General features: G+C 39.1%; 1 protein-coding gene across 1 annotated transcript; it reads left to right on the plus strand.

Annotated features, from left to right (window-relative positions):
* Positions 1 to 1,898: 1,898 nt before the first annotated feature.
* Positions 1,899 to 22,179, plus strand: LOC117293915 (protein cramped-like). The gene is made up of 19 exons (XM_033776399.1): positions 1,899 to 2,064; positions 2,452 to 2,723; positions 3,433 to 3,530; positions 4,904 to 4,996; positions 5,691 to 5,751; positions 6,773 to 6,899; positions 8,200 to 8,276; positions 9,064 to 9,181; positions 10,052 to 10,133; positions 10,576 to 11,247; positions 11,476 to 11,625; positions 12,110 to 12,442; positions 13,069 to 13,128; positions 14,534 to 14,714; positions 15,709 to 15,848; positions 16,643 to 17,000; positions 18,437 to 18,549; positions 19,427 to 19,576; positions 20,843 to 22,179. The coding sequence occupies exons 1-19, from the start codon at positions 2,003 to 2,005 to the stop codon at positions 20,960 to 20,962; spliced, it is 3,267 nt and encodes a 1,088-aa protein (XP_033632290.1). The 5' UTR covers positions 1,899 to 2,002; the 3' UTR covers positions 20,963 to 22,179.
* The last annotated feature ends 4,638 nt before the right edge of the window (positions 22,180 to 26,817 follow it).

Below are 26,817 nucleotides of genomic sequence, written 5' to 3' on the forward strand. Positions count from 1 at the left end.
TTCCTTTTGTCACATGATCAGAAGATGACCAATGAGAGATGGGATTTCCCAATTATCATTTCTCCGTTTGGCGCCATTCACTTGTGTTTACATCGCGAGTGTGTGAATGTGTACAGTGTGTAGCATACTGTACTATAATAATACGCTACATGAAAACAAGGCGGCTGGGTTACCGGCCGAGTGGTGGAAGCTTGGATGGTCGGAGCATGCAAAACGAGGGGAGAGGAGGAGGGGGAATAAGATCCGTTGTTAAAACAAGTTTATGCTTGGAAATAGACACAATTTCTTCTGTTATTGTTAATCATTGACAAATTGTTTGTGTCGAGTTCCAGAACTATTATAAATACTCCGGGCATGTCATTTTCAGGTGAGAAAATAATAAACTTTTGTCACCATCATCCGTAGCATCGGGATGGGTTGTTGTGGTCTCTGTGTTTACGCTTTATGTTACTTTTATTTGGAAGACGTATGACTTAATAAATGAAAAAAGGTAAGATTTTATAAACAAATGAAAAAAGGCATCTTCATATCGCCGTAATTATTTGCTCTGTTCATCTCTACATTTCTTTTTCTCTACAGAGGCTGATTTGAACGTCAGAGTAATCATTTTTTGTGGTCTGTTTCAATAAGTTTGATTTTGAGTTTTGTTTTTTTGCTGTTTCCCTTTTTTCAATTAAAAAAATCTTGGGTGAATTCTGCAACTGCAAGCACTACTATCTGTCCGTGGTCCTAAAAAAAGTTTTCTCTAAATTGGTTTTTCTCATCAGCCGTCATTTCATGATCCTTCGAGGCTCAGAGTATTTCCTCGATCTACAAACTGTCTATTAATTAAAGTCCATCATTGGAAACTTCTACAACAAGACATCTGTGCTGAATCATTCATTTTTTACCCAAAAGTTTTTTAAGGGAAAAAGTGTCCTGATTGTGTTTTATAGTGATTCTTCCTAATTATCAATAAGCATTTTCCCAACTATGAGATGTATCGCCGTTATTCACGTCTATTAATAAGATGATGCTTTTTAAAAATTGATTTAAAGCACAAGTGCAAATTAAGACAAGGCTTTATTTGCATAAGTGACAATATCCCCCCCCCCCCAAAAAAAAAAAAAAAAAAAGGGGGAGAAGCAGAAGAAAATAAATTTAAAGACGCCGGCGGGTTTGAAGAAACATAAATTTAGGTTAGTCGTTGGAAAGGAAAGCACTCTACTCTACCATTCATCTTGGCCCATCTATTTAAATTTACCTAAAGAGCAGAGATACATATCGAATATCAAATTATTCTAAAAAATAAATTTGACATGCTGGTCTATTCATTCTCCTTTTAAAATTAAAAACATTGAAATAAGTTTTCATTTCTACATTTTTACACTTTCGCGAGAAAATATTTTTAACGGGTTGGATTGAATCACGTGCCTTATTTTACTCTCGGCTATGATTTAAGATTTCAGAAATCATAAAGCAAACTATTTGTTTATCCATCTGAAGTGTTATTTTTTTTTTTTACATTTTTGTGTTATTGTTATTCTTGTGATTAAAGACGGGTCTCATACAGTTTTAAAGAAAACTTCGCAAAAATATTGTGATTTTTATGGGGGGAGTTCGTGACCTCTCCGTCCGCCCGCTGGAATAGGTTCTGGGCCGCTCTAGCGACTCGTCTTTCGTTCGGTGGTTAACAGAAAATAGATGGTCAATATTAAATAAGTATTGAAATATGTTTAAAGAAGATATTTTGTAGGTTTTTTTAATTGACAGAGGAGGCAATTTCTTAAAAACAATGAACCAGCTGTTTCAGTTTACTGCAGTACGTGATGTGCAGTGTATGCCGTCAATCAGTTTTTCTGTTTGAGATCTCATCGCACCGCGCTAGTTTATTTCAATTCACTCATCGTCGTCGTGACCAGTGCATTGTCAACCGAGTTACTGGAGCCGTTTCACTGGAAATTTGTGCTTTAAAATGAGCGTAGATTTTCATTTTAAGTGATTGTAAACATTTCCAGTGTCAATGGTGAAACGTAAGAAGGAGGTGAAGGGAGACGAGGCACCGATATGCGCCACAAAGAAGGGGTAATTTGATCGCATGTTTTTGTACAAATTTTTCTATCCGGTTTAGATTTTGTGATTGTTGAACAACCAAACTGTGTCGTTCATTCTGCTGTTTTCAGGGTTTCCAAAGTAATAATTCAGACGTCGATTCCAGGACGAATTCAGTGAACAAACTCAACCTCAATTTCTTCATTGCACAATTGTTTTTTTCACAATGCTGAGATACTGAAAAGAAATGATCTCTTTAGAAATACAGAAACAGTGCCGAGGAAGTGTTCCATCGAAAACAGAGAACGAATCAGACGCCATCTTGAATTTTTATTCTTTTTCTATTAAACAGTGCAACACAATCGTCAGCTCGGTTTTAGTCAGGAATCAGTAATTTGAGCTTGATTTTTATAAAAACAGGGATGTGGTGACGCCCGGCACGACCGAGGAGGCGAACCTGAGTCTAAAAGGGTGTGATTCTCAAGACCAGAGTGTAATGAAGGGACCGGAGACGAACCTCGGCGGCGCGCCTGAAAATGGGTCGAGCCAAACGGTCGACAGCCAGCCTGCCGACATGGCCGAGGAGGGGAAGGTTGCTCCAATTCGACCGCAACAAAATCACCCTTTTCTTCGATCGAGTGTGAAAAGAAAGAAAAAGGAACCGACTCCCCCTCCACCACCTCCAAAACCTGGTAAATAAAAAGCTGAAGTTTGTTATCTTTATTTAATATTCTGGATGACATGAGTTTTGTAAACAAAGGCACTGTGACTGTGTTGTTGTGGACAAGATTAAAAAATCGAAAAAATAAAATCGGTTGTGCATCGGGATTGCATTTAAACTGCTGTGTACTTTTTGGTTGTTTTTTTTCCCAGTGCTAAAAACTTGCCAAACAGCTTTTTACTAATCTGCTTAGCAAATTAATGCAGAGAATACTTTATGTGAATAAATCAATTACATTGTTTGGTTTTGTAACTAAAATGACATGGTCACAACCCCATTTCATGTATGTAAACGGGTTTATGGTTTCCAGTTTATTTATTCCACAGTGTTCAACCAAAGAAGGTATAACAAAATAGTTGTACATATGTTGAACTTAAAGAGATGATAATAAAATGTATGTGATACTGCAGAGTATTCAGTTGTAAACAATTTAGTCAACAAATAGCAGATCTTATCCGGTGGGAACTGGTGTGTTGTTTTGGGTCAAAATATAGAGTGAACTGATTTTGTAAGATTTTGCATCTTTTTGGGGAGAACTTGGTCCTGTAATTTAGTTTGGTCTCATTTGAGTCAAAACATTCTCAAGTTTAATGTTACAAGTGCAATCTTTATCATGATGATAAATATCCATACCATATTTAATTTGTATGACATTATCTCTAACCCCTTGCCATCTGTAGAGGAAGCAGAGAAAGTTGAGGCCAAGCCAGACAGGAAGCGTTGCTGGGAAGCATGGAGTGACGGAGAAACAACTTTATTCTTTGAAGCAGTCAATGAGGTAAAGATATTAGTTAATAATAACTTTCGATTTATATAGCGCCTAATAACTAACACTTAATTCTCTAAGCGCTTTACATTAGTGCCCTGGTCATAGGGCCAATAACATCCCTTTTTAATGTTTCTCAGCTCCCTTGGGAGTATACAACCTGGGCAACAGTTTATATCGCTCCAAAGGCTTTTTCATTCACAATATCAACCTCTACCCTCGCAGGTACCCATTTATTCCCCTGGGTGAAGAGAAGCAATTATAGTAAAGTATCTTGCTCAAGGACACAAGTGTCACGACCGGGATTCGAACCCACACTCCGGTGAAAACGCACCAGAACTTGAATTCGATGCTCTTAACCACTCGGCCATGACACTCTACAAAGTTACCCTTAATGGGACATCCCCATCTTTTATTGTTGTCTAGTCTTGATGCAGACATTGTTCCTTTTCACTGGACTATCGCGTTTCTCCCACTAGCCCTATCTGCGCCGTGCACACTCTTCCAGGAACACGAACCAATGAACGATAGTGGGTGCTGTAAGGATTTTGAATTCTTCCATCACCCACCACACGTACTGGTTTGTGACTTCAAGCGGACGTCCTCTATCGGTGAAATGTTCAGGCCCTGTATTCAGAGTTGGTTGTTAACAACAGCGTATTAAGAAAGTCTTGCACCAAGACTTATTGTTACACCTTGGTAACAAACTGTGAAGTTTGATTGGACGAGAACCAATCACGTGACATGCAACAAAAACGCATGTTACATGGCTCGGGGGTCGGGTAACATGAAAAGTGATGTACACCGGTGTACTTTACCTTGACTGTACATCACCTTGATCGTTCCCAGTGTTGGTCGATTTCCAGCGGTGTGTTTGAAACACCCGCGGGTTCAAGTGAACAGACAGGAATTGTTTCTTGTTCGTCTGTTTATTAAACAATGAATACTCCGACGTAATAATGTTTGAAGATAACAACAGAACTTTGAGAAGAGGAATATTAATGTTACTAAGGTATAACAAAACAATTGTTGCACGCTGTGTTTGGGGTCCATGGGTTTTGTACACCCTCAGGGGAAAATGGCACCCTCGGCTTCGCGTCGGGTGCCATTTCCCCCCTCGGGTGTACAAAACGCCATGGACCCTGTCACAGCATGCACCAATTGTATATTGTTGTCATGCATTTTTCCTGTCTGTGTGTTTGTATACTTGCTGTGTTTCTGTGAGTTGCTTATTCAAACTAGCATTTGGGTAAGGTCTTGTAGAGGATAGTAACTATACAGAACTGGGCTGCTTGCAACAATGAATTGTTGATAATCCAATGTGTTGTAATGATTGTACCATGCAGATTGTGTCATAACGATTATAACAACTTTTTTGCTCACAGTATGGAAAAGATTTTGATGCAATTCAGAAGTATATCGAGCAGCGTCACAAGAAACTTGGTCTGGCAGCTCATCAAGTCAAGAATAAGAATCAGGTAAGTTCATAACAGACTGTATTAATTTTTTGGCAAAGAAACACTTCAGAAGCATATGACGTTTCGAGATCAAACAGTGCCTTCACTGAGGTCAAAGGTTACTACAATATAATAATAAGACTTGTAATGCGCACGTATCCACCCTGCTGGGTGTTCAAGGCGCATTAAAAACCCAAAACAAAGAAAAATAACAGACGCAACAAAATTAGTCCTTGAAAACCTGTGACAGATTTGAATGTTTTGGTACAAAGACAAGATCTAAGATTAAGTGGTAGAGAGTTCCAGATCTTGGTGCAGATGAAGAAAAAGACCTGTCACCCCGTGAGTGTCAACACTTGAGTTCAATGAGAAGAAGCATGGAATGAGAAGGCATGTACAGGCTTCCACGTTTTCATTGTTCGACCTCGGCAAGGCACATGAGGTCATTTGAGTAGGGCACTTTTGGCTTGAGGTTAAAAAGGGTGGTTGACAACTCATCCTTTCGATCAGTATGCTCTGCTCTGATCGTCTTCAGTTCAGTTGAGTTTAGTTGAGTTGTGAACTGTCCGTTCCTTTCAGAAGCAACACTACTCAAAAGAGATTTACACAACCCCCATGGTGCTTATGCACCCCCAACCTGATTGTACTCCCACTATGCAAAGTTTCTAATTCGACAAATTATTGTATTAATGTAATGCACTCGTGTTCTTTGCAGGTGCGACACCTGTACTACAGAACGTGCCATAAACTCTTCAGCTATATCGATCCAAAGCCTGGTAAGCTCCAATCTTATTTAATTCTTAAAATATAAAAAAAACAGTTGTTCATGACTGACATTTTGCCAGTAACTACCTATTTACCAGGTACATTTGGTATTTCCAATTATTTTTGATTCCCTGCTTGGGTCAAATAAGTATAGTTTCCGCATTGTTCCTCTCCTGCGCGCAAGGGTTTTCTCCAGGCCCTCCATTTTTTCTCCTGGCTCTGGGGTATTTCTTCCTCAGGAAAAATCAAACACTTTTGATATCTGGCGTTGATGTGTGGTCATTGGTCATTGTGGCTTGCTGCTAAAGGTGCTCTTCAATAGGTGGCTAGGGCATAAAGCACTCGCCTTTCTTAACAGGAAGGTACACGTTTGGTAGTTACTCAAAACAAATATTAACTTAAAAACTGACTTGGTAACGAGCATTGGAGAGCTTATGATAGTATATAAAACATTGTGGGAAATGACTCCCTCTGAAATAACTTAGTTTTTGAGAAAGAGGTAATTTCTCACTAAAATAATAAAAGACTTCTAGCTAGAAGTCTTTTATTCTTATCTGAAAGCACACAAATTCGTCCAACAAGGGTGTTTTTTCTTTCATCATTTCCTCGCAACTTCGATGACCAATTGAGCCCAAATTTTCACAGGCTTGTTATTTTATAGTTATGATGGGATACACCAAGTGAGAAGACTGGTCTTCGACAATTACCAAACGTGTACCTTCCCTTTAACTGTGGCCCCGGTTCGAATGTATATTATCGGTCAGTGTGGCATGCTGCCAAAGCTGTGTCCTTGGCAATGGGGGACTTTTAGGAACTCTAGGTTGCAGCAAACTTAACAGGTAAATCCATTGTTCTTGGTTCTGTGCTCTCGCTCATAACAATGTAAACGATGAGAATTTACCTGGTAAGTCTGCTGCCACCTAGCGTTCGAATGTCTCCCCTTGAACTTTTCAGCTGTGAACAAGGATGGTTAGCCTCTAAATCTAATTAAATATCTCCTCCTAAATGTTTGTTTTCTTTTCTTTACCATAGATCAAGAGAAGACAGTCACTGAGCTGTATGCATTGGTCAATTATGGAGAGCTAAGAAAAAAACTAAATTTAAAAGGTGGAATCACTAGAAGAGTTGGCCAACGATTCAATCAACTCATTACGACTGGGTGAGTAATACAGCAAAGTATGCCTTTTGGGGTTTCGGAACCATTTAATTCTTTTAATCCTATACAAATGTAGATGTATACAACAAAACTAATGTGAAAATTTCATTCAAGTATGTCAAGTATTTTATGAACTAGGGAATTTGAATAAAGGAAGATTTTGGTTATAAATATCACTGTTTTTCCCTCCCTTTAAAGTGAGTTACCGTTTAATACCGCCTATTTAGTCATCATACAATATAAGAACCTTGAAAGAAAGTTGATTCCAGAGGGACAGTTTCTTGGCAAGGAACCACTTCCTGAGAAACCTGCCAAATCTTCACAATCTTGAAACATTTACTTTTTGCTTGGGTCGTTTCTTGAAGAGCAAGTGTAAATGCATCGAGCTGACAAGCAGAAAAGTCAGGAAAACAAATTAAAGTCGCTGATAAAACTGTTGTAAATGTGTAAATATTTACTGTATAGTTTTACAGTAAGCAGAAACTTATGTGGTAATGCATAGTGAATGTTAGCTTACTTTATATCCAATAGGTTTTTACTACAGGCCTTGAATTTCACCTTTGAGAGGGCAAGGCCATTTTCATTTTGAAAAGGGCACTTCCGTTGGAAAATCTTTAAGTCAATGGGAAACTTTTGAAGGGACACCAAGGCCAAGACCATGGGCAACCATGGCCTCGTGGCCGGCAAGTAATTCCTGGCCTGTTACTTACCAAAAAAATAACAAAGATAAATAGACTAGAGTGGACTTGAAACTGTCACCCCTGGATTGACTTGCGGTTGAAGGTTCAAGTCCTGGTCTGGTCTATTTTTCTTTGTTCAATCCCAAATTATTTTAAAATTTACCAAGCCGTATATATCCAAGTTCTGTCACAATAAACCTATCCTACATCAACTGAACTGGCTGCACATCAGGTCCCGGATTGAATACAAAGTTCTCCTTCTCACCTTCAAATGCATCCACGGTCTAGCTCCTCCCTACCTATCTGAACTATCACGCAACCATCCCGCTACTCCCTTCTCTCCTCTCAAGGCATCACGCTAAACCACCCATCTCCCAAGATGCTACCCACACTTGGTGATAGAGCCTTCACTACTGCTGCTCCCAAACTGTGAAATAAACTACCAATATCTCTCCGTAATCAACAATCTGTCAATGTGTTCAACACACTGCTCGAAACTCAAGTGTTCTGTTAAAAATTTCTCTGTCAAGTATATGGAAAATGCGCTATATAAATACATTATTATTATTATTATTATTATATTACTTGATGATTACCTTTTGCTTGCATTCTGACTTTTTCAGGCAAACAGTGATACGTGTAAAGGGAATGAACCGTCGAGTTAAAACTCCTTTATGCAAGGCGTTGAGGAAAATCAATGGTAAATAATGTCAACTGATTATAACAATAGTAATACCTGAGTCTTATACGGAGCATGTGAAATTTGTTAATTACGAGACCAATTTAAGTAGCACCTTTAAGCACTGGACACTATTAGTAACTGTCAATGACCAGTCTTCTCACTTGGTGGATCTCAACATATGCATAAAATAGCAAACCTGTGAAAATTTGAACTCAATTTGTTGTCAAAGTTGCGAGATAATAATGAAAGAAAAAACACCCTTGTTACACAAAGTGGTGTGCTTTCAGATGCTTGATTTCAAGACGGTCTCGAAATCAAATTGGTGGAGAATTACTTCATTCTCGATAACTAAGTTACTTCAGAGGGAGCCATTTCTCACAATGTTTTATACTATCAACAGCTCTCCATTACTTGTAAACCAAGTAAGTGTTTATGCTAAAAATTATTTTGAGTAATTACTTATAGTGTCCACTCCATGTAAGGTTTTTTTCAAGGTGCTGTGGTGCACTAGGTTCTTTTTAATGCATTACACAACACACGGGACCTAAGGCTTTACGTCCCATCCGAATAATGAAGCAACAATGGTTAAGAGTCTTGCTCAAGGACACAAGTGACAAGACTGGGACTTGAACCCACACTCTGCTGATCAGAAACACTTGAGACAAATGCGCTTGACTGCTCGGCCGCAACACGCCACAGTTGTAAACCTTAATTTGTAACTTCAAAGAGTTGTGATGTTTTAGTCGGTGTTTTAAACTCTTGTCTAACTAAAAAAGTGAGTGGATTGTTTCCTATTTGATTTCAGGTGACGAGAATAAATCTGATCCGTACAAATTACCTGCTCATGTATTAATGGAACTACAGCCGAAGAACAATAAAGCTTGGGCGTCGGTTCAGAGTGCTGCACACAACCCACGTGTCAGGTGAGTTTACCAACATCTATCAAAGTCATTAAGCAAAATTAGAGTTAAAAACAAATTTAGGTTGTGTCAAAATAATGGCTGAAGCTTTTAACCAGGGCCCAATTTTATAGAGCTGCTCAAGTAGAAAAATAATGCTTAACAATTGTCTGCTAAGCAGAATACCAGTCACACATTGTACTTGTGACATGGTTGTTTTGCTGGAAACCTTGTTCTGGTAAGCAACATTTTGTTGTGCTTAGCTACTGGCCCAATTTCATAGAGCTGCTTAAAGGAACACGTTGCCTTGGATCGGTCGAGTTGGTCTTTGAAAAGGGTTTGTAACCGTTTGTTATAAAATGCATATGAGTAGAAAGATAATTTAAAAGTAGAATACAATGATCCACACAAATTTGCCTTGAAATTGCGTGGTTTTCCTTTTACTTTGCGAACTTATACGGCGGGCCATTTATGGGAGTCAAAATTTTGACTCCCATAAATGGCCGACCGTGTTAGTCGTTGAGGTTAAAGGAAAACCACGCAATTTCGAGTGATACTTGTGTGGATGATTATATTCTACTTTTAAAATATCTTTCTAATCATATGCATTTTAGAACAAACGGTTACAAACGCTTTTCAAAGACCAACTCGACTTCAAGGCAACGTGTTCCTTTAAACAATGTGTTCTTTTAAGCAAAACTGTTTTAAACTCTAATTTTACAAATTTAAATGTGTGAAGTGCCTTGAGCGTCTTTTAGGATGATTTTGGCGCTATATAAGACTGTTTTATTGTAAACAGCAGAAGGCAATAGCCTCTCACTTCAAGACATAAAACTGAATTACAAGGTGTTTAAATAAGTATTTCCTATTGTTATTTATTTTCTTTGTTTTCAGATTGGTGGTATCCCTTAAGAAGAATTTGGGCAGTATTATCAGCTATCTCAATGACAAATGGACGCCACACCGATCAAAACTTGTATCCTTAAATATGTTTACTCAGAGCTTTCAAATGAGGACAAATCTGGTTTCATTCACGCATTCCTGGTTTTGGAAATCTCCAAAAACTTTGTCAGTTGTCAGTGTGTCAATACATAAGCCACAGCTTATTTTCGGAAAATTACAGTATATCCATTAAAGATTGAGTGAAATGCAAAGAGTTAAGACTAGTCTTATCTTGAGTTAGTATGAGTTACTCATCCTAACTTGGGACTAGCTCTAAATATTTAATAACTCCTGGGGTTAGTCCTAAGTTAAGATCTTTGTGAAATCGACTCCTGTCAACTTTCGAACACTTTCATGTCAAGATTTCTGGGAATGCAACATTTGTGTACCGACTCAGTAAATTATACTGACACTGTCCACTGTTCTTTGTTGATCCATATCGATTAATAATCTTTGACTTGTCATTGACATCTCAGCTGAATACCCTCAAACCATCGCCAAACAAAGGAGACATCTTACATCTTGGTTTAGTATTAACAGAAGGAGTGGAAGTAACTCCACACAACCAAATAACAGGACGCTACATGCATAGTGACAGTCGAGCCGTATTCTCATTAGACTCCGAGATGAGAGTGATCAAAGCTGTCGCAGCATCCAAAGCAGCTAAGATCCAACGTACTGCGTCGTCGGGTCGTACCCCATCAGGGAGTAGCCTGGATTGCACTAGAGATGTCCCGGGTCTGGATAAGAAATCAGCTGACGGGACGACGGGCAAGCCGACGAGAAAGTACAAACCTCGGAAGAGAGCGAAGCTGTCTAAAGTTGATGGGTGTAGTAATGGCGTAGGAGGGCCTGAGACTCTACCAGAAGCCAACACCGTCTCTAATCAATCTAGGAAAACTGAAGACTTGGAACATATGGACCTTGGTAAAAGTGATTCTTCGAAGAGTCCGTTAAACCTTGAAGGAACTGAAGAGAAAATGGACCTTGGGGATGTAGCGGCGGAAAATGAAGAAGAAACTATTCCGTTAGAGGAAATCAAATGGACAGTTGCACCAGAGAAGGAAATCACAAAGGATGAACAATTAAAAGGAGTTTTATCGTCGGAGAATTCTACAAATCTCACCATGACAGATATTTATTTAATGGTAAGTAGTCCATTAAAATGAGACTTCATCAAAGGCGTGCTGTTGCCAAGCGGTCCAGCCCACTGGACTCAAGCTGTAGTGTTTTTGATCAGCAGAGTGCGGATTCGAGTCTAAAATTTTCGTTTGATAAATTGCTTTTCTACCCTTTCAGTTTAGTTACCTTCCATTACATGCGGTTTGTTCAGTACAGACAGGAACACTTAAATAATTGTTACACTTTTGTTACAGCTAAAAATGCCGACAAGGTTAAAGTTTGAGTATGAGTTTGTAAGAGGTGAGATTGACACGGATGAAGAAAAGAAGCCGGAGTCTAACCTTCTTCATCGATTGTATGAACTTGCCAGCACCGAGTTTACCAACATTAATAAAGCTACACGGGTATGTTACTCATTCTTTAATTTTTTTTTTTTTTTTTTCCTTACACCGAAGTGTATTAGGCACTGTATGCTCAGTAATTTCCCGAGTACTGAGAAAGAAATCTTCAGAAAAATCATTCCTTAAAAAGTAGTAATTCACAGCAAAAAAATTCCTGATATTACTCGCATTTGTTAAAACACACTGCTGTGGTTATTTATAGAAATCTTGCATGGAAAAATCAAACACTTTTGACCTCTGGCTGTGCTCCATGGTCATAATGGCTGCTTCTCAAACCAAGGTGTAGCAGCAGCCTTCGCAATTCAGCTCTTAGCTGCGAGTACAGATGATTAGCCTCCCAAATTATTATTATTATTTTAATTATTGGTTTTCCTTGATTGTTGTGTTTCAATGATTTATCACTAACAATTGTCTTGAGTTATATACATCGAGAGTGTGTCTGGAATTAATCTCATTAATAAAGTGTTTTTTGCAACAATGCCTCCAGAGTGTCTCAGTTGGTACAGTCACCTCTCCACAGCGCTTCAGTACCTTGCCAGGAACCAACACCACTCCACCTTCCAAATCATCCTTCATCTCCAACCTTTCTAAGAGTCCATCCAATGCACGAGGCCAACGCAATGCTAATAACGGCTTCGTCAAGGCAAACTCCAGGGTGAATGCCAAGGGGGCAGGGGCTGGTAAGGATAAGGACAGCGGTGTGTTCTTGACCCCCGCTGCACCATCACCGCACCCGCAGCGCCTTGCTGCTGCAGCATCTGCAGAGTCATCTACAACTGCTGCAGAGAAACTATTTATGGCTCAAATTGAGTCCCTGCATGTAAGTGATTTATGATACAGCATTTAGTTCCCTGTTCATGGTTGTTGTGTTGTCATTTAGCCGTCCAGAAAGACTCTGTTAGGGTCGAAGCGTCAGGCCATTAACTGTTTTACGCATTTATACCATCGGTTCATTTGGTCGGTAAGTTGTTTGCAACAGCTAAATTCTACTTTCAACATTAAGATGATGCGAAGTATCTAGAAGAAGGTAACATGTGAGGTTGTCACCCCGCCAAGAATTTTCACAAGCAACGTTGACAAAAAACGTGTTTGGGAAATACATATTGAGTATCTATTTATCTATATTATTATTTGTGTTTTACCCATACAACGCTGTGTGCTAAGCACTGTGTACTCAGAACTTTCCTGAGTCGTCCTGTGAAGAAAACAAAATCCACAAGTTTGTTAGGATGTGAGCCCACATCCTTTGCCATTCTAGTGCACATGTTTTACCAATAGACCACCAAGGCAATGTCCATCTACTGCAGGTTGTAGCCCTCTATCAGGCTTCTCCATGATGTTTTTGTCCTATGTCAACCATGTCTGGAATATGTTACATCTAAAGGCCACAACTTTTACCAGTTGACTTAGGTTTATTGCTTTCATTTCTTTGTTTTTCCTGTTCAGAAGCAACCAACATTTCTTCAGTCAAGTAACAGACGAGGGAGAAAGCCCTTGGTTGTTCAGGTGAGTGAATTTACATTATTATTTTTAAATGAAATGTATTTACAGGCAACCCTGTTAAGACTTCTGTCCTTCTTTGTATTTTTAGATTCCATTTGCATAAAAAAGACAATCGATGCCCTGTCTGGGTCCATTGGGCTTGACTGCCCTGCCAAGGCAAGCCACGCCTTTGATATATTTTCTTTTTAAAATAAACATTTCTGGAATATTTACCATTAGGCCTAACAAAATAATATGTGTGTTTACGGTTACCCGACCGTCCCTAGAAAAACATGCCGACCCGTTTGGAATTTTATACATTTACAGACAAAATAAAATAAAACAACTCCGATCCCACACTCTCGTGTGACAAAATACCGCATGATTTTAAGGTTTTTATATTTATTGTTTCCTTTTTTTTAAAAGGTTTATACATTTGATATAGAGCATTAGAACAGAGCAACAAAATAATTCAACAAAATAAAATGTGTTTTCGTCCCTACCGAACCTAATTTTTTGGCCAGTGTAATAGGAAACACACATATTTTGTTTGGCCTTAAATAAATATCCGTCATGGTAAGATTTTTTAGAGTTCTCTGATGATAAAACTCCTTTAACCCTTTGGTGCACAGATTATTTTTTTTTTAAGCAAAAAAAGAACATCACACCAAACGAAAGCTCAACACTCTAAACAATAAACCATTTGCGAGTTGAATAATGTCTGGTACAATGACTGGCTTAGTTACAATGCACCCTTTACATTTGAATTCCTCAGACTATCGAGTCAGAAGCTACGCCACGTGATTAGGGGCAAGCTTTTGTATAGCAACCTCCAGGATGAGCAAATCCTGCTACCATTGTGCCATACACATCCATTCAGAATTGTGTATGGGTGTTCACCGTCTCTTACGTAACTACGCAAAAGCTTGCCTCAATCATGTGGTGTTGCAACTGTCTCAATAGGCTGAGGAATTCAAATGTAAGCTGTGCATCGTAACCCTAAGCGAGTCATTGTACCAGACATTATTCAAATCTAACTCGCAAATGGCTTATTGAATGAGGGTAGTAAATTTGGGTGATGTAGTTTTTAAGTTGTGACTGGACATAAGTCCAATTTGACATGTTTTTGGTGGTAAATGAGCATTTTAGAAGCAAGACGGTAATGTGTGACAGCCTTCTAGTGGCTAGGCAAATCAGCTGTCAAATTTAACAATGGACTTGCTTTGTCTGACATCTTATATCCATCAGAGAACCTTACTCCCAAGACCACAGTCTGAACATGCAGGACCAACCAGATGATAGAAAAAGTTGTTTGTGCTTAGCAAGGTTTTGTGCTTACAGGCTTTATGATATTGGGCCCTGGTAGATAGGCTAATCAGCTAACAGATTTGATAACAAACTTTGTTTCTCTCACACCTTATTCCATCAGAGAACCTTGCTCCCAAGACCACAGTCTGAACATACAGGACCAACCAGACATATGATGTCAATGTCTAAGACGGGTCAGTTCACCCCGGTCCAGCTCGGCATTCCAGAAAGTGTTGGGCAAAGACCAATTATTCGCCCAGTCCCTGTTGCACCAGCTCCAGCGGAGAGCACTCCTGTGTCATGTGAGTAGCATAAATGTATCACAAGTTGCTAATTCGGTCGGTATTTTAAAAGTTTGACCGTGCCTCTGTGCAGTATTAATCTTTCAGATCTTTTGGAATAACTCGTGTTTTAGAATATCATTGTCGGAATGAAATCATAACGCGAAAAAAGTAGCGCTGCCATAGAAAATGTTTTGTTTGCTTGTCCATTTCTTGTTGACATTGTTGCGTTTCTGATGTTATCTACCACTTCATAGTTGTCTTACCTACATCAGTGCAGTGTTTTCTAATGTTTTTAACAATTTTGCATTGCATTTTTGTTTATTTTTCCTCAAATTTACATAATGTAGCTATTTTCAGCATCTGTTCTCTTTTTATCCCTTCGTCCTGGTTGATTTGGAGTTGGGAAATAGAAACAAGTTGTGTGCTTATCTCGTCAGTTTCATATAAACGTGATGTAAATGTGATATTATGTAGAATGTTGTGGCCGAGCAGTCTAACGCACCGATTTCAAGTTGTTGTGGCCGAGTTAACACAATATGGGTTAGAATCTCAGTTCGATACTTGGGTCCCTGAGCAAGACTTTAATTTAATTTCTCCTTTGCCTTTATGTCCAATCTTGCTGAGTAATGAAGTAGAAGGAGAAGTTTTATTGTTTCTGCTTGCTCCTGTATTACATTAGTTTGTGTCATATTAATTTTTATTTATTTGTATGTAAACATGTGCAATTCAGTATATTAACTGCTATGCATGTTTTTAGTAAACCATATTTGAATTTGAATTTTATCCTCTTACATGTATTCCTACAGGTTTAATGTTTTTTTTGTTTTATTTTTTGTTCTATTTTTATAATTCAGTTTCTAATTTATTTTAATTTGTCCAATGTACCTGCTTAGAGTTTGACCAGTGCCATTTGTTCAGCACCCTAGATCATGTCTACATGATTAAGTCACTATATAAGTTTTTGTATTATTATTATTATACTCATGTTTCCAATTTGAACTTCTTATTTCAGCACCATCAAGCAATGAAGAACTCTCCAGTTCGTTGGTATCCTACAGTCTTCCATTGGTCAGTAGCTCTGTGGACTCATGTCTAAGAGTCTCCTCACCGATATCGTCTCTTGCCATGTCTTCACCATCACCAATGAATGAAGTAAGTCAACAATAAGACTTAATTGCTGAGAGAGGTTTGCGGTTGTACCATGTGAACATCTCTTTTGAGTAGTGTTGTTTCTGAAAAGAACCGCATTGTGCGGGTTAGCCCACCACCTTGTTTCCAGGGGTGATCGATCTTGCTGCGCCATTTAAGCCCATGGATACGAGGATGCATTACTACGCGCACAAATAAATATCTGAAAACTGTCTTATAAAAATGCACCACACGTACAGAGCTCAAGGACGTCAGAAAACAGATAAGTTTTGACAGAGTTTCCTACTTTATTACGCCTTTTTACCAAAATGTCATTTTTGAATGGGAATAAAAGAGTAGTGACTCATTCTTAATCGGCCGTTTAAAACCTTGCAGGGTCGTGGCCTTCGACTCGGGCCTTTATCGCACGGCCACGACCCTGCGGGTTTTAAACGTCCGATTAAGAACTCGTCGCTACCCTTTTATTCCCTTATTCAAGACCTCATCTCACTCTTCTCTTCCCTTATTGAATACTCTCATTATTCATTCTTCAAGAAGGCTGAGATTAGCAGGTCACTGTCTCAGACAGGCTGAGCTAGTAGTGAGCAAGCTTGTGCTTTGGGCCCCTACTCAAGGTCACTGTTCCCGAGGCAGACCACAAACCACCTATGTGGACACCTTGTGCCGGGACTCTGGACTGCGTCGGGAAGAGCTGCGTACAGCAATGGAGGACCAACGTGTTTGGAGGGCCATCATCCGATGCTCCGCATCGACTGATCGAATGCTCTCATTATTCATGCTACTTTTCCTTCCACCAGATCGAAGCAGCCAGTGCAGCAGCAGGTATTGATACAACCCTTTGCCCAAGTCCAGATCACACACAGTCTCAACCCTCGCCCATACCCATGGGTACCTCGTCGCCCGATCCCATCAAGTCTACAATGCTCAACCCAAGCCCACAGATCATTGACGATACGATGGAGATAGTATCTGTATTGCCCAGTAGTAACTTAATTGCGTCTGCTCAAGCTCACGTTGGGTTGGAGAATGAGCAACCGTTTAGAATCTCTCCACCGAATCTGTCTTCGTTGTTGGAGATTTCTTTACCGTCATCAGCTGCAGCCGGTGGGGGTGATGCCTTGCTGGATATCCCGATTGGTCCAGAATCATTCACAGGTAATGAAATTTCACCCAAGCTGTGATTGGGGCCCCATTTCATAAAGCTGTTCAGCAGAAAACTCTGCTAGGCAAATATTTTTGCTAAGCAACAAATGAGTGGGGCACCAGTTGGAACAATGTAAGCCTTATTGAAGTTTGGCTGCTAACCACTTTTTGGAGAGCAAGATTTTTCATTGTTGAGCAAGTTTTTATGCTTACAGGCTTTATGAAATTGCGCCCATTAGTGGAAGCAATGTGTACCACCCAGGCCAGGAATTACAAAGATGTCACATAGGCCATGACCTCTATTGCCCCCAGGGGTGGATTTCACAAAGAGTTAAGACTAGTCTTATCTCTAGTTAGGACCTGTTACTTGTCCAAACTTAGGGCTAGCCGTACGTTTTTCATATCTCCTAAGACTTGTCGTAACTCTTTGTGAAATCGACCCCAGGTCTTTGCAGAGGTGACTCTTTAAAAAATTTAAAATATTCCAATGGAAATGCAGTTTGCAAAATGGAAATGGACTTGAAAGATGAAATTCCACACCTGACTACCTACCTGTTCAGTCATTTTATATTTCTCTATCCACACCAAAGTAGAAGAACCATTTTTATAATTATATCTTTCTGGTAATGAAAGCAAGGGACTCTCAAAGGGGAAACGACGGGGGGAAAAAATCACTCGGCAAACCTAGAGTAACTGTGACCTGTAGGCCTAAAGATACTCAATAAGAAGACGATGAAGAAATGTCAGTTTAAGATGTTGGAGGATAACCCCAAATGGGGAAACCCAATGCAATACAGCCAATCTACCTGCAAGGCCTTGGGTCGAGGATTCAAACTGGGGTCACAGATGTGAAACGACAGGGACAAAAATCACTCGGCAAGCCTAAAGTAACAATCTGTCTTCAAAGCAGTGGACAGTTGGTAATTACTCAAAATAATTATTAGCATAAAACCTTACTTGTTAACGAGTAATGGAGAGCTGTTAATAATATAAAACAATTTGAGAAACGGCTACCTCTGAAGTAACGCAGTTTTCGAGAAAGAAGTAATTTTCCACTACCGTAGTTTGAATTCGAGACCTCGGAATTAGATTCTGAGGTCCCGAAATCAAGCATCTTTTTTCCATTATTATCTCGCAACTTCAACAACCAATTGAGTTCAAATTTTCACAGGTTTGTTATTTTGTGCATAATTTTGAGGTCCCGAAATCAAGCATCTGAAAGCACACAGCTTCATGTGAAAAGGGTGTTTTTTCTTTCAATTATTATCTCGCAACTTCGACGACCGATTGAGCCCAAATATTCAGAGGTTTGTTATTTTATGCATATATTGAGATACACCAAGTGAGAAGACTGGTCTTTGACAATTACCAATAGTGTCCAGTGTCTTTAACAACTTTAATCATTTTTGATTTTGTATTTTGCATCTTTTCTCCACATCACCTTTTAGGATTCAACCAGCAACTTCCTCCCCTATCTCCAGTACGAGAGTCTGGTAACTCGACTCCCCCACTGACATCACCATTCAAACTTAGTCTGGACAGCCAGTGGCTGAATGGAGAGGTACAATTATTTTTCATATTTCATGTCTTCATTTCAAGAAATATGTTAAGAGAATTTCACCATTTTAAATCAGATATATTTTACGTTATGTCATGTTTTTTGAAATGAAAATGTCTTCTGAGCTGACTTTGAATTTATTTGACAATATTTTCTACATCATAGATTCTCTCCATCATAGGAAAATGCATTACACTAGGATGATTTGACCCATGTGTTCATGTTCGGACAGGGCCCCAAAAATATGATTTTCATAATTATAAAATCAGGAAGGTTGATTTTTAACAATAAAGATGAAAATGCTATGTTTTTTCCATGGTTTGGTATGATCGATTCCAGTTGATGTTACAAAAGTTTATTACACTTCTTCACTGGCAAAACAATACCAAAGAAAATTAAAATCAAATCACTTGGAAAGAAATCCAGTATGGGTTCTCCCCATATTCAAGGTAGCAATATATATACATATACCTTCCTCAGCCTCTAAAGAAGTTTTCAGAGCGCAGCACCGTGGCTTTGGTACTCCCTCCCGGACACTGTGAAACTCTCCAAATCACTCAACATATTCAAGAACAGTTTAAAAACTCATTTTCATAGAGAAGCTTTTTGTTAAGTTTATTTTCTTATTTTGTTTTGCTACTTTCATTGCTTAGTAGTTGTTCTTTTGTAGAGTAGCGCCATGAGCGCCGCTTGTGGAGGATACCGGTGCTTTAAAAGTGTCCATTATTATTATTAAAGCAGATGCATAAAACTATGATCGTGTTTCCTTTACATTTAGCAATGTGTGCTGAAAAAATTACACTTGTCACACTTTTCCTCTTTTGTGGGTTGATAAGATGCATGCCTTGTGTTAATGGATTTGATTATTCTCTGTGTGAAGGGTCCGGATGTTTCTCTGAGTAGCATCTTGGCACATCTTGAGTCACCTGAGAAGAAAGAGAGGCAGAACATCATCAACTCAGTCTCGTTATCCATCCCACCGGTCAATATGTTAAATGAGTCCTCGAGAGATTCAACTATGTCTAGAGATGTAAGGAAATAGTTTTTAATTCTTAAATATACCCTAGTCGAGTGTTTGAATATCACTGTTGCAGTCATTGATTACAAAATAAATTGTAGCCGAGTGTCACATTTTCATTTTTTCGTACCTTGATAATCACAAACAAATATATCGCAGCCATAATATAGTACCATAACATTGTTGTTTGCGGTCATTGATTACAAAACATATCGTAGCTAAGTTGCCACTAGTACCTGTCCTGAAAAACTGCCTCAGTCGAGAAAGTAACAGTTGACTGAAGTGAAGGAATTGGGAGGGATTGGGCTCACAGTGCATTGCAGTAATTAAAGGAACATTACAGAATTGCAAAGAAACATAAATCGTGAATGTCACAGATTTACATAAAACTTACACGGTCTAATGATGATGATAGTTGAAAACATCCTTTGAAATATTTCTGTCTGAAATGTCGTATTTGATGAGAAATGAATAATCTAACTTCGTGTTTGGAGTTTATCGCTATGTGAGCATTTATTCATTTTTGTTTTTGGCAGCGATGCAATGCAAAATTTGTAATCGGTTTTTCACTATTCTCTCGTGACCCAAATGGTCGATCGATCTCAAACCTCTACAGGTTTGTCAGTTTATGTATATGGTGGATTACATAAAGTGCTTACACTACCAGCAACTATTTTGTTAGCAAAAACCAATTCTGTAAGGTTCCTTTAAAGATCTCGAAGGATTTGGGCTTTCTGCTGTGAGAGGATTGAGATGGCAGATTTTATTGTCCGCTTGAGGAAAACCAAGAGGATTTTGAAAAATTTGAACTCTTTGAGCTTTTATTTCTTCTTCTGAAGAATATAGGAGGAATTGGGCTATGATTAATCAAACGGGCCTAGTCTTTCAGGGTTATGGGGCAAAGAATCTCTGTTAAAACATACCAAGTGTTGTTGTCAAGTGTAGATTCTGTGCCCGATAATCCTAAAAGACTAGGCCTGTTTGATTATACAAATTGGTAAGAAGTACAGTTCTCATAACGTCTCTTTTGACCTTCGCTTTTAAATTTTCAATGTTTCTTGTGTATAAATTTTCTCCTGTGCTTTTTAAAGTTTTTATATAAAAATGTAAATCTGTATTTTAATTCAGTCTCTGGACTGCGACAAGCAGGTGTTTTTACAATAAACCAGTAATAATAATTTCTGCTGTTGCTAAACCTAAAAAAAAAATAACAATCGGAGCTTATCATAAATAACCAACAGCTTGTTTTGATTTTACCGTTTGTATTTTTTCTTCTAGGTGGACACTCATTTACAGTGTATGATGAATGAGAATAGTGTAGACTATGTAGCAAAGTTTGCCGACCTCGCCGCTCAAATCACCGCACAAGAACAAAAAGAAGCCGCTCTAAGCCACTAAAGAAACTCTGTGACATCCCATGTGAGTATGATTTGTGTTGACCACATGCACCATCGACACTCGTGGCTTCTGTCTGCCTTGCTTTTTTTTTGGAAGTCAAGCTTAACATATGTAGACGCTGCAGCGCACTTCACTAAAGCACGGGGACGTTGACTCTCAGAATGGCACAGCCAAGACAGTCTTGACAATGATGTCAGGGCCCAGATTCACAAAGCTGTTAAGCAAAAAATACTGGTTAGCAGATTTCTATGCTAAGCAAACAATTGGTGGGGCGCCAGTCACAAGGGTGTATACTTAAGGGACTTTTGGCTGGTAGCTAGTTTCTGCTTAGCAATATTTGTCTGTGCTTAGCAAATTTTTGCTTACAGACTTGATGAAATTGGACACAGGTGAATTGGATCAATGATCTGATTTCAACTTCCCAAGAGTGGATGCTCGATTATGGACGTCAAGCAATTATTGTATGCTTCAATCTTGGCCCGATTTCATAAAGCTGCCTTAAGCAGACAATTTTTCTGAACAATTTCTTGCTTTAATAGCAGAAATGAGGAGGACACCAGTCACAAATTTCCCATGTGACATGGTATTTTGGCTGGTTACCTCAATCTGGTAAGCATAATGTTGCAGTGCTTGGCTACTTTTTGTGCGTTAGCAGCTCTGTGAAGTTGGGCTCTGGAAAGTCATCGGTTATGAATGCTGCCATCTTGTGGTTCAAAGTAGCCAGAACTGTGCAAGAAAATCTAGCAAATGAGGCCTAAATTTATGTGTTAGCATATCAAAGTGAAATAATTATCCTTAAAGAGCATATCTTTACTTTACTCATTCTCAAAGCATTTAGTTATAACAATGTTAGTTTAACACCTTTATTGGCATATCTTGGGCACTATAGCCTTAACTGTTTAAAAAATGGCAATTGTTGTCTGCGTGGGATTAAGGTTGGTTTGCCAAATCATAATGGTTGCTTTCTGAAGTTATCTGAGGAGGAGTTTTGTGCCAAAGCGGTAGAGAAGGTTTGGAATTGTTAAACCTCCAATACACAGTAATTATTTAAATATAAGTCCGTCATTTCGTAAAATGATGAGACAACATGAAATTTAAACAATTGCAAAAGTACCAATGAACTCCACTACTTTGAATATCAGCTGGTCAGGCCTGGAATAGACCGATCCAGTAGGCTCCGCCCACGACGCACGTGTGAGCAAGAACACATGGGGCTCTCCAATGCCTTTCTGCACAACTCTGCCGCGCGCGCCAAGATACGTGCATGCATGTCGGACCTTAGTGTCGGACCTTCATTGCGTTGTGATTGGTCAATACGCAATGGGGCGGAGCTTAATGGATCGGTCTATTGCACGGAGGCCATGGCCGCTGTTGCCCCTGGTCTTTGAAGACTATGCAAATTTTCAATGGCAGTGCCCTTTGCAAAATCAAAATGAGTAGGATTTTAAACTTTGCATGGGTGGGTGAGGTTTGCCGTAGCACCATGTGTAAATCTCTTTTGAGTAGTGTTGGTTCAACTTCAATCAGTATACTCTGATCGTCTTCAGGAAAGTGGACATGAAGATGGCCTCGCCCTCTCAAAGATGAAATTCCAGGCCTGCCTGGTGTGACAAATGTTTTTGTGTTTCTGTGAACATATCTTTATTTTAATTTCAACTCAAAAGTGTATTCAGAGCCTTAAGAGATATCAAAGCAGCTCACAGGAAAGGGGTGGGAGTTTTGGGCACAGTCTTCGAAGTTGTCCCTTTGGAAAATTTGTTCAGTGTGCCATTTTGTGACAGCGAAAACTTTGTTTCCTTGCATGATTTTAAAGTTTGCACAGGATAGCTTGGTCACAAACTTTGACCACCACATGCTATTTGTCATTCAACCATAATTCTCACCACTTGTCATGAAACATATGCTGTACGAATGGAATTTATGTCGAAGTATCTTTCTGCTAGATCTTAACTTCTGTCTGAAGTGATCATTTTGTTAAACAACATTTTTGAAAAGGACAACTTCAAAGATTGCGCCCAACATAAACCACTCGGCTTTACTGATGGGGGAATATTGCCGTTGCCGGAGAAAATTATATTTGTATCAGTTTTCATCATTTATAATATATCCAGAAAGTTTTCATTGTTCTTTGCTTTTCTACTTAAAAGGGGATGAAATCCACACTCAATTTTAATATTAACAAATATCACCATTGTGAAATATGAGCTATCAAATTTGAATTGCAGTTTTCATTGTGTTTGTAAAAACTACATTTTCCTTTCTGACGATAATATCATTAAAACAATTATTTATTTAGTTTTAATTATTTAACACTATTTATGAAACGTGATTTAACAAATCATTAAGTTGGGCAGCATTTATGTCACAGAAGGGTAGATTTGTAACCCTTATAGATATTGTTTTATAAACAAATACTATGACTGGTACTGTAGTGAGCAATCTCCACAAGGTTCATGATCAATGGCGTTACTAGACTTGTTTGTTTGGGACAAGGTTGGGGGTGTGGGTAGGCTGGCAGGGGCAAGTTATGCACTAAAGTTTAATTCTGAAAACCAAACAAATTTTCTGTTTTTCTTTGACCACTTTTACGGGTTGGTATTGTAGGGTGAGCCCTCCTCCCAAATGGCTGCGACACTGTTCATGGTACATATATTTACAATTAATAATTTGTTGTTGGGGTGGGATAAGGCTGGCGGGGCAGGTTATGCACTAAAGAAGTTTAATTGTGAAGACCATACAAATCCTCTTCTTTGTCTATGACCACTTTTACCGGTTGGTAGGGGGGAGGGGGGGGGGGGCAAGTGTTCCGACTCGAGCCCTCCTCCCCAATGGTGGCGACACTGCAAAAGTTGGGTGTCAACTTGGATAGTATGACAATTCAAGTTATGATGTACAGAGTGTATCATCCTTGTTGTAATGATAATCAGTTCTTATAGAGCGTTTTATCTAAGGGCTTTTATTAATGTGTCATAAGGACAGGATATATGCTAAGCTTTTTTGAAGAATGACATAGCACCTTGTGTAAGGGTTGTACACAGTGATGCAATGCAATCTGCAGCCAAGCTTATCAGGAAAAAAACAGGGCAAACCCCCTTCTTGTAACAATTGGGTGTACTGCACTGGGTTCTTTTATGTGCATAACACAACACACAGGACTTAGAGCTTTATGTCCGAACCTATCTTGCTTGAGGACACAAGTACCAAGACCGGTGCTCAAACCCACACTCTGCTGGTCAGAATCACCACCAGAGCTTGAGTCCGGTGTGCTTGACCATTCAGGCACGACAAAGCATGGCCCAGATAGTATTTTAAGTTCATCATAATGTCTGTTGAAATCTCAGCCACATCTTTTATGTCCATGCCAAGATAGTGAAGTATACAATGCTTCTAAATACCTAGCGGTCAAATAGGTACCTATCACTGTGGCGTTAGAAATTGTTATCAAGTTTTGTTTTTAGCCACTACGGTACCCCAAATGTAAACCAATTTAATAGCCAGTGCTGAATACTCTGAATGGTTTGAGGAATGCGTAATAATTGTTAATATGCTTAATGTTTATCTAGCGCCATAATCCTGCCTGAAAAGACGCTCAAGGCGCTTTACAGTTTTAAAGCTTTTGTACATAATATACAAGGCTCGATGTAGGGCAGAGGAGAGGATATCCCCCCCCCCCTCTTGTACAGAAGTAACCACCCCCTCCTAAAATAGTCTAAAGAATTCCTGAGATTCCGAGCACACAATAAAGATACAATAAAGTTGGGCGGTTCACCATGCCTCATATCATGCACCAGATGAAACATGAAGGCACTAAAAAATATACTAGCACTTTAACAAAGTTCTGTAATCCAAACAAAATTACTAGAACGAAAAAACAATAAAAACAGACCAGAGCATAAAAAAAGATTTGAAAAAGCGTCCCAGTAGTTATACACAGTTAAGCCTGGTTCATACTTCCTGCGAATACGAATGCGAAGCAAACTTGACGTAACAACCCTCCTTTCGCAGCGATACTGGCAAGTGAGTTGAGCAAAGAAGAACTGCTGTGAATTATTCGTTGCGAATTTGTGAGGTCAATATTCGTATCGCATTCGCATTCGCAGGAAGTATGAACCGGGCTTTCGTGTAACACAATTAATAGTGTAAAGAACATAACAGATTACCACATATTTTTGGCCAAGTGTGGGCGTAAAGGTACATGGAGACCACAAAGACCAAGGCCTCTGTTGCCCTCTGGTCTTGGTCTTGGTCTAGGTTCCCCTAAAAAGTTTCCCAATAAAACGACCTTGCCCTGTAAAAGATGAAATGGACCCTTCCCATGAAATATGCTAATTACATTCACGCATGCGTACAGACCCTGTTGGTTGGCAAACGCCATAGAGTTGTGCACTAAGCAGACGCGCAATCGCATCTGCGTCACGCACCCATCAGCAGTGTACAAAACAGCGCGATGTTCCCTCATTTTGCCAACCAAAACGTTAGTGCGCACACGCTTTGTGCAATTTACATGTTTCATGGGAAGGGTCTATTCTAGGCCTGCGATTACCCTACTGTGAGTTTCTAAATGACTCGTACGTCTGATTTTTGGGATGATTTATCATTTGTGTATACTTTTTTTTATTTTTTTTTTACTGACAAAGCGCTTTCATTTGTACATTAATCCTCCGTGACTGTTTTCACCTGCATATCATGTACATGTCTAACCTTTCATAAATGCATTGAATGTGCAATAACTTAAATATAAGGCGAACTGTTTAATTATTAGCTAAGAAAAGGGTAGCTATAGAGTGAATGTTGGGTTCTCATTTGGATTTTATATATTGGTATATTTAATTAACATTACAACAAAGCGACCCAAAAGGTCAAATTGAATAACAACTTACAATTTAAAAAACATGGGAATAATGCATTATACATATCACTAGCTGGTAGGGAAGGGTTCCCTGTATACTTTAGTGGTTATGAAGAATGGTTGTCACTCTATTGTAATACCATACATTTAAAGCTGCGAATTACTGATGGGTGCATTCAATTAGCTTCCCCGGGTCGACCCCAGTCTGCCCCCGGTACGATCGGATAGCTTTGACGTCATTCCAGGGGTTCACCCAGGTCAGCCTCAAGTGTCCTGCCTGTGAAACGGGTCACTTGAAGCCACTGGCCTGAAGTGCACGACGTCACCACGTGAGGGTGAGTTACCGTTCGATTAGCTCTTGTCAGGGGCTCACCCGAATGAGCACCGCTGGGTCGACCCGGGGGAAGCTAATCGAACGCACCCAATGTAGAAATTGCAAGAGAAATGCAAGACAATGACTGCAGTATAGACAGACACAAGTTAAAAGCTGACTTACCAAACTTTATTTTGGTCACAACAAAGGTCATTTTAAGGCCACAGAACCAATACAAACATGTTATAAATAAGGCCAAATTAATCATCCCTGCCAAAACACAGTCTAAAGATTTGGTCAATTGATCGGCCCGTCACACATTGGTTACATTGTGATAAAGCCGTATATTTATCAGGGTTAACAAACACAGGTAGGTAGGTTTCTTGGAAATAGGGGATGATAACAATAGGAAAATTACACCCTTTATTGTTTGGATTGATATGCATTGTTTTCACACATGATTTGAGTGGTAATTTTTATATCCTGACCAAATGAAAATTTAATTGTTTGTGATGTCTGAAAAATGTAGATAAATTGCATATCTGAAGTATAAAGTTGATCAAAATTTGAATGCATTTACCATTAGAGTTCAACTCCTTAAGGAAGTTTCTTGGTTAATCACTTTTTAGAAAGTTATTATTAGTAACATTTATAATCTATTGAAATGTAATTGCTACTCTGATATTGAAATTC

Source organism: Asterias rubens, chromosome 8, assembly GCF_902459465.1.
Source record: "Asterias rubens chromosome 8, eAstRub1.3, whole genome shotgun sequence".
Classification (NCBI taxonomy): domain Eukaryota; kingdom Metazoa; phylum Echinodermata; class Asteroidea; order Forcipulatida; family Asteriidae; genus Asterias; species Asterias rubens.